This window comes from Lathamus discolor, chromosome 19, assembly GCF_037157495.1.
Source record: "Lathamus discolor isolate bLatDis1 chromosome 19, bLatDis1.hap1, whole genome shotgun sequence".
NCBI lineage: Eukaryota > Metazoa > Chordata > Aves > Psittaciformes > Psittacidae > Lathamus > Lathamus discolor.
This window is the reverse complement of record NC_088902.1, coordinates 5,653,700-5,669,279: the sequence shown is the minus strand read 5'-3', so window position 1 is coordinate 5,669,279 and position 15,580 is coordinate 5,653,700. Positions and strand designations below refer to the sequence as shown.

Below are 15,580 nucleotides of genomic sequence, written 5' to 3'. Positions count from 1 at the left end.
CCTTCCCCAGCCCTGCCAGGGCCACCCCTAACCCATGGCACTGAGGCCTCGTCTCCACGCTGTGTGAACCCTTGCAGGGCCGGTGCCTGCAGCCCTGCCCTGGGCAGCCTGTTCCAATGCCTGAGCACCCTCTGGGGCAGGAATTGTTCCTCAGCTCCATCTAAACCTGCCCTGGGGCAGTTTGATGGGTAAAGACATTGCAAACACACGGTGTTCTGTAGCGAGGTGACAAGCGCAGGCACAGGTTGTGAAGCAGCATCGTGCTTTGTGGCTTATAGGAAAAGGTGAGTTCCTTCCAACCCTGGTTTTGCAGCACTGCAGAAATGATCCTGCTGCCTCATACCTGCTCCAGACCCTTTCCCAAGCCCAAGTTACAGTCTTGGGGCTGCATCAGCACCAACTTGGGGCAGTGATGCTGTGAGTGGGTCTGGGAGCTGTCTTGTGAAAAGCTTTGGCAGGGGTTGGTGACTGAGGTTTCCACCAAAACTGGTTGCTACCAACCTGAAACTGCAGCCCCCTTTGCTGTAACTGGTGTGGCTCCTGCAAAACTACTTCACACCCATTAGCTGAAGCCTGGGGATGCTGGTGGGCTGTGGGCAGCGAGAGGCGGTGGTGGGACACATGAGTGCTGGTTGCTGAAGCTCCAGCAGAACGATGACTCCAGAAACACTGCCTGGGAAGTTCTGCTTCCAGAAACCATCACCAGCTCCTTGCAAAACCCAAGTGTTTGATGAGGTGAGAGATGGAGGAGAAGGAAGTGAGAAGCTCGAGGGGGTAAATGAGCAGTGACACAGGGCTTGGGAGAGCCTGACTAGGAGAAGGGGCTGGAGGTTGCCCAGCACCCAGCCAAGCTGCAGCCTGGGGATGGGCCACAGCAGGAAGGTGCAGTGAAGCACCAGACCACATCCTTCTTTCCGCCTAGGGGAGAGGAAAGCCAGATCTATTTCGGGGTGAAACCCAGCAGAGTCAGTGTGTCCTGGGTTTACCAGGAGCCGTTTTGCTCCTTCTTAATAGCTGGTGCAGCGCTGTGTTTTGACTTCCAGCCTGGGCAGAGAGCTGATAACACCGATTGGTTTTAATTGTTGCCAAGTAATGTTTATTCTGGCCAAGGACTCTGTGAGTCTCATGCTCTGCCGGGGATGAGGGGAGGCCGGGAGGAAGCAGAGACAGGGCACCTGACCCCAGCTAGCCAAAGAGGTATTCCATACCACAGCACGGCATGCCCAGGATGTAACGGGGAGTTGCCCAGAAGGGCACACTCTCTCTTCGGGGGGGTCGAACTCATTCGGCGGTGGTATCGTATTCTCTTGTTATTTTCTCTTATCAATACTATCATTGGCGGTATCAGCAGTGATTTGTGTTATACCTTAGTTACTGGGCTGCTCTTATCTCAACCCATGGGAGTTACATTCTCCTGATTCTCCTCCCCATCCCTCCGGGACTGGGGAGGGTCGGGGGGGGGGGGGTGGTGAGTGGACGACCTGTGTGGATTGGTTTAAACCACGACACAGTGTAAGACCTGCCCAGGCCTGAGGGGCAGCTTTGGTGGGAATGCAGACCCTTCCTTGGTAGCTGTCCCATCCTGTCTCTGTGCAGCTCTTGGAATACACACCCATGGATGTGTTTTTCCTAACAAGGATGTCCTAACTTATCCTAACAAGACATTCCCGTGTTTTCTTGCTATGGAAACCGCCCTGAGGGCACCTGAGCATCCCTCACTTCAGCCTGTGTGGTTTGTTTTGCTGGAGCAGGTGACAGTTGGTGACCCCAGTGCTCCCTTCACCTGCTTTTCCTGCTATGAGTAAGGATCCCGCTGGACTTGGATGGGGATTTCACTTTTGGGAAGCTGCCAAAAGCCCTCAAGCCTTGTGCTGAGTAACACGGCTCCAGAGGCATCTTGGAGGGTGCAAATCAAGGGTCACCTTTGGAAGGATGGGCTGCAATGATAAACTCGCTCCATGCTCCCAGGAAGCCCTCGTGTGTTTCCTGGCACGATGTATCTCTTCCCTGCAGTAAACAGAGGCAGGAGGGCTGTAAACCTGCTGCTTTCCTGGAACACGGACCCATCCCTCTGGGTAAACAGCTGAGTAACCGCTGCTTGTGCCGTTTATTCGTGTGGGGAGGGAGAGCACGCAGCAGTCTCATGGGGACTGTCACCATGGCTGGAGTCCAGGGTGGTGGCACACGCAGGTGGGTGCCCCATAGGGCCTTCTCCAAAGGTCTGCAGGTTCTTCGTTCCCTGGAGGTCCCTGTTTGTGCTTCATCAGCCCCTGGTCCAGTGGTGTTTGGGTCAGGGTGATGCACAGCAGCGAGCTGGATGCTGGAGAGGGCCCCTTCATCAGGGACTGCAGTGACAGGGCAAGGGGTGATGGGTTCAGACTGAAACAGGGGAAGTTCAGGTTGGATCTAAGGCAGAAGCTGTTCCCTGTGAGGGTGCTGAGGCGCTGGCACAGGGTGCCCAGAGAAGCTGTGGCTGCCCCATCCCTGGCAGTGCTCAAGGCCAGGTTGGACACAGGGGCTTGGAGCAAGCTGCTCCAGTGGAAGGGGTCCCTGCCCGTGGCAGGGGTTGGAGCTGGAGGAGCTTTGAGGTCCCTTCCAACCCAAACCAGGCTGGGATTCTACTGTTCTATGAACTGAGAACATTCATGCTCATGCGTGCCTGCTGCTGCCTCGCATGGCTCATCTGCTGAGGAAGGCACCTAAAATCAGTCCCAGGGCTGGAGAAAAAGGGAGTTGGATTTGGGGGCTGGTGCCTGTCACCCTCTTGGGTCAGAGGAACTGGGCTGAGAGGTTTCCACCGAGGCCACGTTGGCTGTGCTGTTTGTCCGAAGCGTGGCTGTTGCCACAGCACCACCATTGTGGTTCACATCTGAAACTCCATTTACCTTTGTGCCCAGGAAGGAACCTTTGTGGTCCACTGAAAGCACAACTGCCTCCAGCACCAGCTGGGTTGGCCATGGCTTTGGCTAGCCAGATCTTGAAGACCACCAAGGATGGACTGGAGCACCTCCCGTATGAAGATAGGCTGAGAAAGTTGGGGCTGTTCAGCCTGGAGAAGAGCAGGCTGCATGGAGACCTCAGAGCAGCTTCCAGGGTCTGAAGGGGGCCTATAGGGATGCTGGGGAGGGGCTCTTCATTAGGGACTGTAGTGACAGGACAAGGGGTAACGGGTTAAACATTTCACAGGGGAAGTTTAGAGTTCTTTACTGTGAGGGTGCTGAGGCACTGGAATGGGTTGCCCAGGGAGGTTGTGAGTGCTCCATCCCTGGCAGTGTTCAAGGCCAGGTTGGATGAAGCCTTGTGTGGGATGGTTTAGTGTGAGGTGTCCCTGCCCATGGCAGGGGGGTTGGAACTGGATGATCTTGAGGTCCTTTCCAACCCTAACTATTCTATGATTCTATCGTGACCCCTCCTGACACCCGTCTGAGGTTGTCTCACCCTCCTGCATAGGAGGCTTCTCCTGATGTCCAGCCTCAGCCTGGAGAAATCTGGGTGCCTTCTCCTGAGCCCACTGTAACCCTCACAGCTCTATGCAGGGAACGCCGCTCCCTTGGGTTTTCCCATCTTTTGGAGCAGGTTCCTGTAAATAAACTGTTTTTCCCCTGCTTCCCTGTACTTTCAGTTCTGCTTTTCCAGCGTTGCTGGCCTGAAATACCAGCCTCACATTGTGTACTCCCTCCCCATGAGCCCATTTTGAGCCTGCTTTCTAATTCCCACCCAGTGCTGGAAATGGGCTTTTGCTTTGTCCCAGGGCTCTTGCAAACATCTTCTTCTTGTGTTTCTCTCCTGTTAGGATCGAGCATATCCCAAATCCCAGAAGGGATCTAAACTTGGATCAAGGACTAGATCCAGAATTACAGTTCAGGCCAAGATTTTTCCTGGAGTCACTTTGGGATCCCATCTTCAGGCTGTGTCCATAAACGCTACTACAAAGAGGAAAAGTCAACACTGATTCACAGTTTAATCCTGAGAAGTCCTTCATGAGCCGGGACAGTGTTTGAACTGAGCCTTCGATGCGCTTCAGTAGCAACATCTCCAGACTGGATATGACCAAACTGCGCCCCATCACCAGAGTGGATTTGGCTTTTCATTTTATGGGTGCTACAGAGGAAAAACCCCACACCATCGATTGTGAAACTCCTCATGGACAGGAATCACCTGCTCATGGAAGGACGTGCTCACATGCGAGTTAGCACGGAGCTCCTCATGGTTTAATTATTTATCAGGGGTAGATGGCGATGCTGAAAAACAAAGCCAGGGAATTGCTGATCAATACCAGGCTCTGACTCACCGGCGGAGGCTCAGGAGAAGTGCAGGGATCCCTCACAATTATAGGACATTATGGCACAGAAAGCTTGTAGAAAAGGAAAGAAAAGTCACGCTGGGCAGTTCAATGGGGTGCTGAACCGGTATCAGAAATAGACCATTCTTATCCAGGGGGGAGCTGGATAAAAGGGCAACATCATCCTGAGTGGAAACGAGAGCAAATGCAGCAGTGCTCGGGAGAAAATCCTGCCGCGGGGCTTTCCATCTGCATCCAGCACCGTACCGCAAGATGCAGTGTAACGTATTGCCATCAGATGGCAAAATAGCAATGGGGATGGTGGGACATGGGCACAGGGGTGCAGCGGAGTGGCTGTGGGGCCAAATGGATCCGTGGTGTAAGAAAAGTGTAAAGAGTCGCTTGGCCCAGGGGCAGATGTTGAGTAGTACAACCCTGGGAGATGCTCTGTCCCCCTGGCAAGGCTGAATGGGAGCTATGGGGGTGCAGTAGATCCAGGTCCTGTTTCACAGTTTAGGGTGGGTGCATGGGGCTCTCTGAAGGACCCCAGGAAGGGTTTCAAAGGTGTTGCAGTTCAGTCATTGGCTCATGGAGTCACAGCCTGGTTTGTGTTGGATGGGACCTTAAAGCATCTCCAGCTTCAACCTAGAGGTTGCCACAGGCAGGGCCCCCTTCCACTGGAGCAGCTTGCTTCAAGCCCCTGTGTCCAACCTGGCCTTGAGCACTGCCAGGGATGGGGCAGCCACAGCTTCTCTGGGCACCCTGTGCCAGCGCCTCAGCACCCTCACAGGGAACAGCTTCTGCCTAAGAGCTCATCTCAGTCTCCCCTCGGGCAGGTTCAAGCCATTCCCTTTGGCCTGTCCCTACAGGCCCTTGTCCCAAGCCCCTCTCCAGGTTTCCTGCAGCCCCTTCAGGCACTGGAGCTGCTCTCAGGTCTCCCCTTCAGGAGCCTTCTCTTCTCCAGGCTGCCCCAGCCCAGCTCTCTCAGCCTGGCTCCAGAGCAGGGGTGCTCCAACCTTCTGATCATTTTTGTGTCCCTCCTCTGGCCTCGCTGCAGCAGCTCTGTGTCTTTCCTGTGCTCAGGACTCCAGAGCTGGATCAGGACTGCAGGGGAGGTATCCCCACAGTGCAGCAGAGAGGCAGAATCACCTCCCTTGACACCATGCACTGTGCAGAGCAACAACCTGATAGCACCGTGCCCCAAAGTATCCATGGCTCCATAACAACCCCCAACATCCTCTTCCCTGGAAGCTCCTGAGATATAAGTGGGGCAATCTGCTCACTGCACTGAAACCCCATTTATCTGACAAACATATGGCTTCTCCTTGCAAAAACAACCCAGAAACCCCTATAACTGGCATCACAGTCATTAAATACCCACTTAAACAAACCAAACCCAATGGCTTAGGAGGCTGGTTTTAGAGGCCAGTGCTTACATCAGGTGACAGGTGATTTTTATGCTGTTTTGCTGCTGATTGTCATAAGGAAATTGCTTTCTCCTCCAGCGAAACTCACACCCACGAGGGAGGTGATAGCGGGATCCCAGGCGGAAGCATTGACCGCTCTCCCACCTGAATGGCTGCTAAAAATAGGACTTAGTCAGCCCTGGGTATAAAAAGTCACCTCCGAGGAGAGCCTGACAACCCTTAGTGCCCGTGGCTGAGGAGCTTGTCTTGACCTATGTCCAGAGGGGCAGAAATACTGATGGAAAGGTAAATACTGAAAGAGCGAATCAAGAAACTGGCATGGCCAATGGACTGGAATGAGTCCAAGTAGGATGGGGGTGGTTGTTTTGCTGTGATTAAATCTAGTTGAATGACTTCTTGTTCGGTGAATGGGTGGCTTTGGTGTTGGCTTGGATGGAAGTAATGTGTCTTCTTGATCCAAAACCAGGCCAAGCTGGGGTGGGTGGGTGTGCTTGTGTGTTGTGGTGCTGCTCATCTAGAGAGAGCAGAGGCCGTGAGGTGAGGGGTCCCTGCCTGGAAATAGATGATCTTAAGGTCCTTTTCAAGACAAGCCATTCTATGATCTATGGTGCAGGGCTCCAGGGTGGTTTGAACAGCTGAGTGCTGGATTTGGGTGTTGTCTTCCCTTGTGCTGTTCAATGGTGGAGAACGTCTGGGTTGGGTCTGGGTCTCTGAAGAGTGAAATTGGGTTTGGAATTAGTGGCAACACAAGGCACAGCTCTGGTTTTTCAATAGCAGCATCTTCTGCGATGGGAAAGGCCGAGCTGGGTGCTCTGAACTCCATTCACAGCCCTGTGAGAGCTCCAAGAGTGGCTGCATCATCGCAGGGTGCTGGGCCAATATTGACAATGAATGAGGCTATTTCATAGAATTATAAAATGAACCAGGTTGGAAAAGCCCTTTAATCCCATCCAGTCCAACCCTTACCCCAGCACTGCCAAGGCCACCCCTAACCCATGGCACTGAGGCCTCGTCTCCACGCTGTGTGAACACTTGCAGGGCCGGTGCCTGCAGCCCTGCCCTGGGCAGCCTGTTCCAATGCCCGAGCACCCTCTGGGGCAGGAATTGTTCCTCAGCTCCATCTAAACCTGCCCTGGTGCAGCTTGAGGCCGGTTCCTCTTGTCCCATCCCTGGTTCCTTGGGAGCAGAGCCCAGCCCCTCCTGGCTCCATCCTCCTGTCAGGCACTTGTAGGGAGCCATCAGGTCCCCCCTGAGCCTTCTCTTCTCCATCTGAACCCCCCAGGTCCCTCAGCCCTTCCCCATCACACTTGTAATATTTGTGAGAGCCTACTTTGCCCTTGGCCTCTCCAAGGGCTGGGAGCACCCAGCCTCGCTGGGGAATGTGCAGAAATTGAGGAGAGTCAATACTTTAAGGACAGATAGTAAAAAACCTGTGCTGTGTGATTCACCAGTGAGATGTTGTCCTCGTCTGTGATTTTTCATTGTAATATAAGAAGTCAGAGTACCGCAGTATCTGTATTCTATTTAATCCACCCTTGCTGTATTAAACGCACTGGAAGTAAACCAGGCTCTCTCAGTAAGCCACGGCCACATCTCCCCTCCCTCCAGTTTCGCTTCCTCTATCATCAGTGCCTACAGCCCATCATAAAACCCCACTCGTGCCATCTACGTAAGGAGCTTTCCCATAACTATAAAAAGGGTTGATCATTTACTGGGAACACAAACAGTCCATCCTCGCGTGCCAAACGGGAATGGTTCCCACCCTGCCCAGCCTGACTGCGCAGTGTCCGGGGGAAAGCAGCCGTTAGGCTGAACTCTTGCTCCTCTCTGCAGCAGCATGCAGGCTCTGGCTGCGGAGAAGCCTCGGCGGGACGTGGCAAGGCAGCCGTCAGGCAAGATCCTCTCGCTGGACAGGCAAGGGGCCAAGAAGGTGCTGGAGATCTACGTCAAGCGCTCCCTGAGCTGCTGTGAGAACCCCAAGAAACCGCTGCAGGCGAGAGGTGGCGGGCGCAGGAGGAAGGCGGCTGAGCTGCAGCGGTCAAAAAGTGACTTCTGCAAGTATTCATGCACCAGACACAGCCCCAGGAAGGAGCAGGAGGACAGGCCCAAAGCACTGGAGCTGGATGAGGCTTTGCATGATGACAGCGAAGCTCCTGGGGAGGTCTCTAAAGAGGAGCTGGAGCCCAAGAGGAAAAGCACAAAAAACTCTTCCCAGGGCAAAACCCAACGCACCTGGTTCAAAGCTGTCTTAAATTTCCTCTTCAAGAAGAGCCCTGAGGACCAGAAAGAAAACGTGGGGCAAAAAGCAAAGGAGAAAGATGCCAAAGCTCCTCACAGCCCTAAATCAGAAGGGGTGAAAAGAGCCACAGGGCACTCCAGCACGTCCCCATTGCCAGGCAGAGCCTCCAAGAGGAGAGCCAGCCTCAAGAAGGTTTTCTCCTTCAAGAAGCACACAGAGGAGGAGAAGGGAGAGACAGCAGCAGGGGCGAGGGCCAAGAGACCCAGCTGCCTTCCTCTGCGGCACGTCCAGGCTCCGGCCACAGCAGGTAGGACCCCACCACCCCTAGCCCGGACCCTAAACCAACCCTACTGCCAACGGGACCTCTGTTGGGCTTCTTTTGGGTTGAACTTCTATAGTGCTTAGAGCTGTGTTCTAACTAAGCATCACCCTCCTGGCGCTTGCTGAGGTTTGGGATAGGTTTCAAGGACTCCAATCTCAACCTGCTACCCCAGGAATGGGTCAAGCTGTCGGTGCTTTGAGCGCGCAGCATTGCTGCAACTTATATATGCAGCAAGTTATTCCCAGCCAGATGCTTGGCAGTAGCTATCCAAGCACAGGTTTCCCCCCCTCTGACATGGTGGTCTAGTTTAAACCTGTATTTGAAGACCTGCAGTTGGATCTTAAGCCACTCCAGGGCCAATATCAAGCTACTTTCGGTTTGCTATGGGGAAGGATGCCGGCACAAGGGTGCAGGACACCCTGTACCCTCACCGCAGCCCTTCCCCAGTGAGAAAGCAGTGAGAGGATTTCTTCAAAGCTTTGGTGGATCTGGGGCATGTTGAAGCCACTTGGTTGCAGTTCAGAGAGCTCAGCCCCATTGTTTACCAGCACCATGCACTGATCCAGGGTGGGCATGAGCACCACATGGATGCAGCCAATGTTGCTACTGCTTTTCCCTTCCAACCCATGGCCAGCAAAGAAATAACCCTCGATTCTGAAGCTGTGTTCTTCTCGCAGCAGATGAAGAGCAGCCTGATGGTTACTATGCACGAGTCTCAGAAGAGATCGGGCTGATCGTGCAGGGCAGTGAGAGCCAGGGGAGCACAGCACGTGGACATGAGGAGCCACCACGGCCGGCTGGTGCTGATGGGATAGGTGAGTGTTGCCCTTGGAAGCTCTTCAGGGCCTGCATGGAACCCAAACCCTGCTTCAGTCCTGACCCTGGGGCTTACATGACCTCTATGAAGACGCTGGAGGAGATTTTCAGCATCAGGGCTTGATTTGGGGAGAGGCAAATTTGAAGTCACTGGGGTGTTTTTGCTGGTTGAGGTTAAAAAGTCACTTGGCAATAGGCTGAGATGGGATTTGGAGGGAGGGAGGTGGATGCACATTGCTCAGGCGATTTTTCCTGGGAGCTAAACAGAGCATCGGGTGTGAGGCTTGGAGAAAAGGCTGGAGATAATGCGGGCTCCCTCTCTGCAGATGAAGCCATCTGGAGAATCGTGGCCCTGCTCCAGAGTGCAGGAGATGAGCTGGACAGGCAGGTGAGAGGAGAGCTGTGCTCAGCTGGATGGGTTGAGGGAACGTGGGCAAAGCAACACCATTGATTTCCCTGGTGCAGGGAAACAGTAAAGTCAAGGAAATGGCATCTTCTAATTTCCCGACTGGGTGTGATCGTGTCTGTCTGTCAGTCCTAACGTGGAGTGAAGGCATCAACACAAGGATGACACACTGAGTTATTCACGTCTATCTATTCACTCGCTTCTTAACCAGGTGAAAGAAGATGCGGGGCTACGGACGTTCTTCAGAGACATGTCCTACAGCTCCTTCAAGAACCTGGCTGATGCCTACGTCCATAAGGAAATGACGACCAGCAGATCCGATGTCAATCCCGAAGAGATCCAGTTTGCCTTCACAGTGCACCTCACCGCCAAGGTGGCGGGCATCTGCAACCAGGCAGTGAACAGGATCATGGGCTTTGGTACCCGCTACCTGGAGGATTCCTTTGCACCCTTGTCCTACGGCAGAATTCTCCAGGTAGGGACAGGGGTGGAGTCTGGGGCTGAGCTTCCTGCACAGACTTAGGGCAAGAGGTGTAATTTTAGGGTGACTGACAGACCTGGGTCATGCTGGCTTGTATGGGGCGGTGCGGGGCTGGGGGGTGAGGGGTGCTGGATTTTGTCCCGTGCTGTTTGGGCTGACTTTACCTTCCCCAACATGAGCACGGCCCATGCACGCACAAAGGCTTGCTTGATGCATTGCAAATTGCAGCCAGGAGATGCTCTGCAGTGCTTGGCATTGCTGCAACCTGGTGTAACCGCAGCTTCAACAGGGAGAATTTCCTCCTTGATGCATCTAGCAGACCGATAGCACCAGCTCAGGTTGAGAAAGGACCTCACCAGTGCTTCCTTCTGTCTCAGCAGAACAGAGGAGAGCTCAGCAGAGACATCTGTGAGAGCCCAGACTGACGTGGGCTGCTCCAGGGAGCCGGTGGTGCCTGGGAAGGACGTGGATTTACTGATGGAGGTCACCGCATCCTGCTGGTGACCTGGATTTGGGGTGATTTTCCAGAGCTGTGGGTTTAAAAGCTGCTAAGGAAAAGCCCAGCGATAGCCACAGCAGTGTGAAATGCTTAAACCTCACCTGGCTGGGGGTGGAGTGACTGTAAATCAGGCAAAGCCCAAATTTCACCCTGTATTTGCATTGTAGCTGTCACCAAGTGCATGTGTTGAACCTCTTGGTTGGTTTGTGTCTGTGTCTGTGTATTTATTTGCCTGCTTTTCTACATGTATCTGGGAATGTACAATGTAATTTTTGTAGCTTCTGCTCTCAGCCCAGCTTCCCGTTCAGGAAAGAAACCCTAAAACTCCAATAAAATGATCCCTAAATGACAGCCAGGCTTGATTAATGGGTGATGTATACAGGCATTATACATGGGATAATGTTTGTTTTGCTGCAGCTGCTCCTTCCAGTGGCACAAAGGGAGTCTTACAGCAGATATGTGGTCTGATCCTGCCACTTTTTGCTATTTATAACCATTCCCTTCCCAGCAGCAGGAGATTTATTCACCAAAGCAGCTTGATGTGACACCAAGAACTGCGCAAAGCTTGCTCCCAAGTGGTGCAGGAGCTGCCCTCCCTTTGGCTCCCTCCAGGACCGAGGGGATTTACGGCTGTTGCGGTCTCACCTACAAGGTCTAAGAAGATGTGAAATGTCAAAGCGATTAAAGCCTAATCTCTGGGAGTGTTCCCAGCTAATCTCTGCCCAGACCCCTAAGCAGGGCCATGGATTAAGGCGGCTCGGGGCTGGGGGGGGATTGACAGTGCTCAGTGTGGTGGCACTAACAGAAGCATCTCCTTTGCCAGGGTTGGACCCAGCCTGGGGTGAAGGGGTCAAAATCTGGAGGCTTGCAGTGCAGAAGTGAGTTGGAGGAGATGATGGAGGCAGGATCTAGTGGGTTGGAGGAGATGATGGCGGTGAATCAACCCTTTGGTCTGGTTCAGTCCAGGCATGTGGTGACAGTGCAATGTGGGCCACCAGTGATAGCCTGTGGCTGCCCAGTGCTTCCTCTTCTGGGGAACCTGAACTTCTTGGTCCTTTTAAAACCCTAAGTAAAGCAAAACGGGGAAGCAGACCCCTCAAAGGAAGCAAGCAGCCCTTCTCCACACAGATCAACATCCCCGTTTGCAAAGCCTGTAAGGAAATGTTTGGTAGAGACAAAAAGTTGAATCACTGAAAAGCCCCAAGGAGGGGAACACATTGCAGAGGCTCCAGCTAATCTAACCCAGGGTACTTAGATCTGTGGAAACCACCAGATCCCACTCCTGGGTCCTGCCCAGTGGTGCCAGCACCAAGCACAGTGCCAGCACTGTGTTTCCTTTTGGCCAGGAACCAAAGTGGGAGACTTTTACTGCAAGAGAAACCAAAACTGCTCTTGCCTGTTTGCAACCATCACCACATTCCTGTCCCCTGCCCAGAGCCCAGGATGCTGCTGGGGCTGTGACCGGGGCTGGTGCTTGGGATGTGGTGGGGACCTGGCAGGAGGATCATGCAATGCTCCTGTTTGTTTTGCATCTGAGCTCTTGTGCCACTTGTGGGCTGGGATTTGCATGGAGCAGAAAAGGGTTTTGTCTCCTTGATGACTTCCCGGAGGACATCATCTGCCCTCGGCACGCAGGAAAACGCCAGTGAGGAAAACAGCTCATCTCTGCCATTCCCTTCCTCCTATCAGGGCCAAACCAAATGTCCTTCTGCGGTCACTGAACCTTTTCCCCCCCATCAGGTCAGTGGTACTGAGGAAACAAGGAGCCAAACCTGCACAGCCCCTTGCGCACAGTGCTCCTGGTCCCACATATCCCAACCCAAAGCCGGGATGCTGCTCCAGCCTGGTGGGCTGTCCTCAGGAGCTGCTGTCAGTGCAGCACCCCAGGGCTGTTGGATCTGGGAGCCCAGGTCCCTTCTCGTGAGCAACTCCAGCATCTTGGCTTAATGTCTTGATCATAAAATTGAGAACCATGACTGCCTGTGGCCACTGCAGATATATAAAGTGTATTAAAGAAGAGCAAATTATTAGCCCCGGGGCTTTGATTGGTTTCCAGCTCGTGGTATTACCTTCATCCTCTCCTCTGTGGCTTCAAACCACTAAGACAATCTCCTCACCCGACAATCCATGGGATGACGGACACCGGCCATCTGGGCACTAATCCTGCTGGGGAAAACAGCCTCACACCCCACACAGCCCCCTGCCTGCCTGGTGCCCAATGGGAGCCGGGGGGTCTCCTGAAAGCTCTCAGGCTGCTCCTGGGACCTTGTGTAGTTAGTCCCTGTTAATCCCATTTTCCCGAGTGCCAGGAGGGGGAGGGTGGCTTAGAAATCAGCCCTTAATGAGCCAGTTAATGCCCAGTTCCCTGTCGCTGAGAGGATGATGACAAGGTTTCACCTCACGGGAGCGTGGCACCGGGCCAGGGAGGATGCTGCCTCCTGGGATGCTGCAGCACGCGAGGGTGCAGGGCACAGTTTTTATCCCCCCTCCCTGCTGTAATTCATCACGGGACAGGGTGATTTGTGTGCTGAGTGATGGAGCTGAACATGAGCAGCTTGTGTCCAGGCAGCCAGGAAGCCCCCAGCATCCTGGCCTGTACCAGCACCAGTGCGGCAGCAGGGCCAGGGCAGGGATTGTGCCCCTGCACTGGGCACTGGTGAGGCTGCACCTCGGATCCTGTGTTCAGCTCTGGGCCCCTCACTGCAAGAGAGACATTGAGGGGCTGGAGCGGGGCCAGAGAAGGGAATGGAGCTGGTGCAGGGCCTGGAGCCCAGCGGTGATGGGGAACGGCTGAGGGACCTGGGGGGCTCAGATGGAGAAGAGAAGGCTCAGGGGGGACCTGATGGCTCCTTACAAGTGCCTGACAGGAGGATGGAGCCAGGAGGGGCTGGGCTCTGCTCCCAAGGAACCAGGGATGGGACAAGAGGAACCGGCCTCAAGCTGCCCCAGGGCAGGTTTAGATGGAGCTGAGGAACAATTCCTGCCCCAGAGGGTGCTCAGGCATTGGAACAGGCTGCCCAGGGCAGGGCTGCAGGCACCGGCCCTGCAAGTGTTCACACAGCGTGGAGACGAGGCCTCAGTGCCATGGGTTAGGGGTGGCCCTGGCAGGGCTGGGAATGGTTGGACTGGATGGGCTGAAAGGGCTTTTCCAGCCCAGTTGATTCTATGAGTCTATGATTCGATGCTGTGACGTGGCTGTGCACCCCCCCCAGATGAAGACCCCCAAAGTATGCCCCCGAAGCCTAGCTCCTCTTGGCTTTGAAGGTCCCAAGGGGATGCACGCTGTGAAGTCCTTGCAGGTTGGAGCTGCTGCTTTTGGGGTGCTGCTCGGCCCTTGCCAAGTCAGTGCCTCCTGTCCTTCCATGTGCATGGACACTCATCCTCTTGTCCATCCTGCCTTGCCTCCCTGCCCCTGCCAAGAGCTTCCCCCTGCTCAATGTAAGGCTGAGCTGTCTTCTTGTTGGGGACCGTCTTGCATTCACCATGCATCTCCCACTTGTCTTCCTGCAGGGATCACAGCTTTTCAGTGGCCACCACATCATCCTTCATTATCTGGCTCTGGGAATGGAGAATCCCATTTAATACTTTGTGGCAGCGGCAAGGAAAGAAACTGTTACCAGGTGCCTAAAGGAGAGTGGAGTAAGAACATCTCCCGGCTCAGCTCCCTTGGGGTTTGCACCCACAACGTGCTCCTGGAGCACCACGTTTTGCAGCAAGCTCAGCGCCTTGTGCTGTGCCCTGGATGGAGGAACCGGCCAGGTTCAAGGCCAGGCTGAACGGGGCTTGGAGCAATCTGGTCCCTGCCAGTGGCAGGGGTTGGAACTGGATGAGCTTTAAGGTCCCTTCCAACCCAAACCAGTCTGGGATGCTCTGACTGTGTTCCTGCAGGTCCTATGGGATTGATTATACCTTTCCCAAAGCTTGGCATCATCTGGGGCTGAGCTTGACCAAGGAGGTGCAAGTCCATGCAGTGCCTGCTGAATTCCCTGGCTTCTGATGCACAAAGCTGGATGGGTTAATGAAGAGAACATGGAAACAATTCCTTCCGGTGTGCCAACATTCCAGCTCTTCCAACTGAGATCAGTTACAGTGAGAGATGATTCCTTTTGCCCTTCGTGTTTGCCAGTGCAGGAAGGAAGCCCTTTAAATAAAGGAATTTGCTTTCCCAAGGGCTGGGGAAGACAGTGCCATGAATCACACAGATCACAGCTCAGAGATCACCGGGGAGGCTGGAACTCACGGGAGACTCACCCAATGAGGGCCTAAAAACTTCATCCCAGGGCCACTTTGTCTCCACACCCGGGTATCCCAGCAAATACAAATCTCATGGTGGGGACTCAGTGATGGCCAAGGAAAAATGAAAACTGGGGTGAAACAGCATTGCAGAGGTTGCATGAGGATGCTGGGACCATCCTTTGTGCTCTTCTTGTGCTGCCCTGGCCATGCTGGTGCACCAACACGGGCAAGGAGAGCTCTCTCCTTCAGCCTCTTATTGTACACATGCCCCTCTCGTGTAAGTCTATACACAGCCTTGAAGGTAACATATGTAATAATCACACCATAGTGTGCACGCTCCGTGGATTTGGACAACAGAAGCAACATAATATTGAGTAATATTTGGTAAATTCATCTGTTTAAATGCAGTTTGCATCCTGCTCGCTGGCAGCAGCATCGGGGTGCTGAGGCTGAACAGACACTGGAAATCTACTGAATTTCTCCCTGTTTTTCAGCTACCACCCAGCCAATGAAGAAAGCCCAAAGGCAGCTTGAGTTTGGTCCAGTAACCCCAGATCTGGGGAACAGGGTGCATCCTTCTGGGGCTTTACAGAGTGCTGAGGGGGGAGAGAAAAGCAAATCCAGCTCCTTGTTTTTCCCTCCCAAAGGATATCCAAGAGTCAGGCGAAGACAAAACCGTTCCAATAGGGCGCAAATCTAAGCAATCCTAACCAAACCTAACCAGATGCAACACCCTGCATCCACCCCTTGTGTAACACCCTCTGGCTTTAAGTGTCTTATACAAGCCTTTACTCACTCAGTGCTGAGCTGTGCCTGAGCTGGGATTGATGGAGAATCCTATTTAGGAAAACACCCTGGATGTAGGAAGCGTG

The 15,580-nt window shown here is 53.8% G+C and overlaps 1 protein-coding gene across 3 annotated transcripts; it reads left to right on the top strand.

Annotated features, from left to right (window-relative positions):
- The first annotated feature begins 5,146 nt into the window (after positions 1–5,146).
- On the top strand, positions 5,147–10,856 carry LOC136023781 (apoptosis facilitator Bcl-2-like protein 14). Of its 3 annotated transcripts, none has more exons than XM_065698640.1 (6): positions 5,147–5,994; positions 7,543–8,255; positions 8,951–9,085; positions 9,413–9,474; positions 9,704–9,967; positions 10,351–10,856. In XM_065698640.1, the coding sequence occupies exons 1-6, from the start codon at positions 5,963–5,965 to the stop codon at positions 10,396–10,398; spliced, it is 1,254 nt and encodes a 417-aa protein (XP_065554712.1). In that variant the 5' UTR covers positions 5,147–5,962; the 3' UTR covers positions 10,399–10,856. The 3 variants fall into 3 exon arrangements, with proteins under 3 accessions (XP_065554712.1, XP_065554710.1, XP_065554711.1); XM_065698638.1 differs by having other exon boundaries at positions 5,148–5,994; positions 8,948–9,085; XM_065698639.1 differs by having other exon boundaries at positions 5,149–5,994; positions 8,948–9,085; positions 10,354–10,855.
- The last annotated feature ends 4,724 nt before the right edge of the window (positions 10,857–15,580 follow it).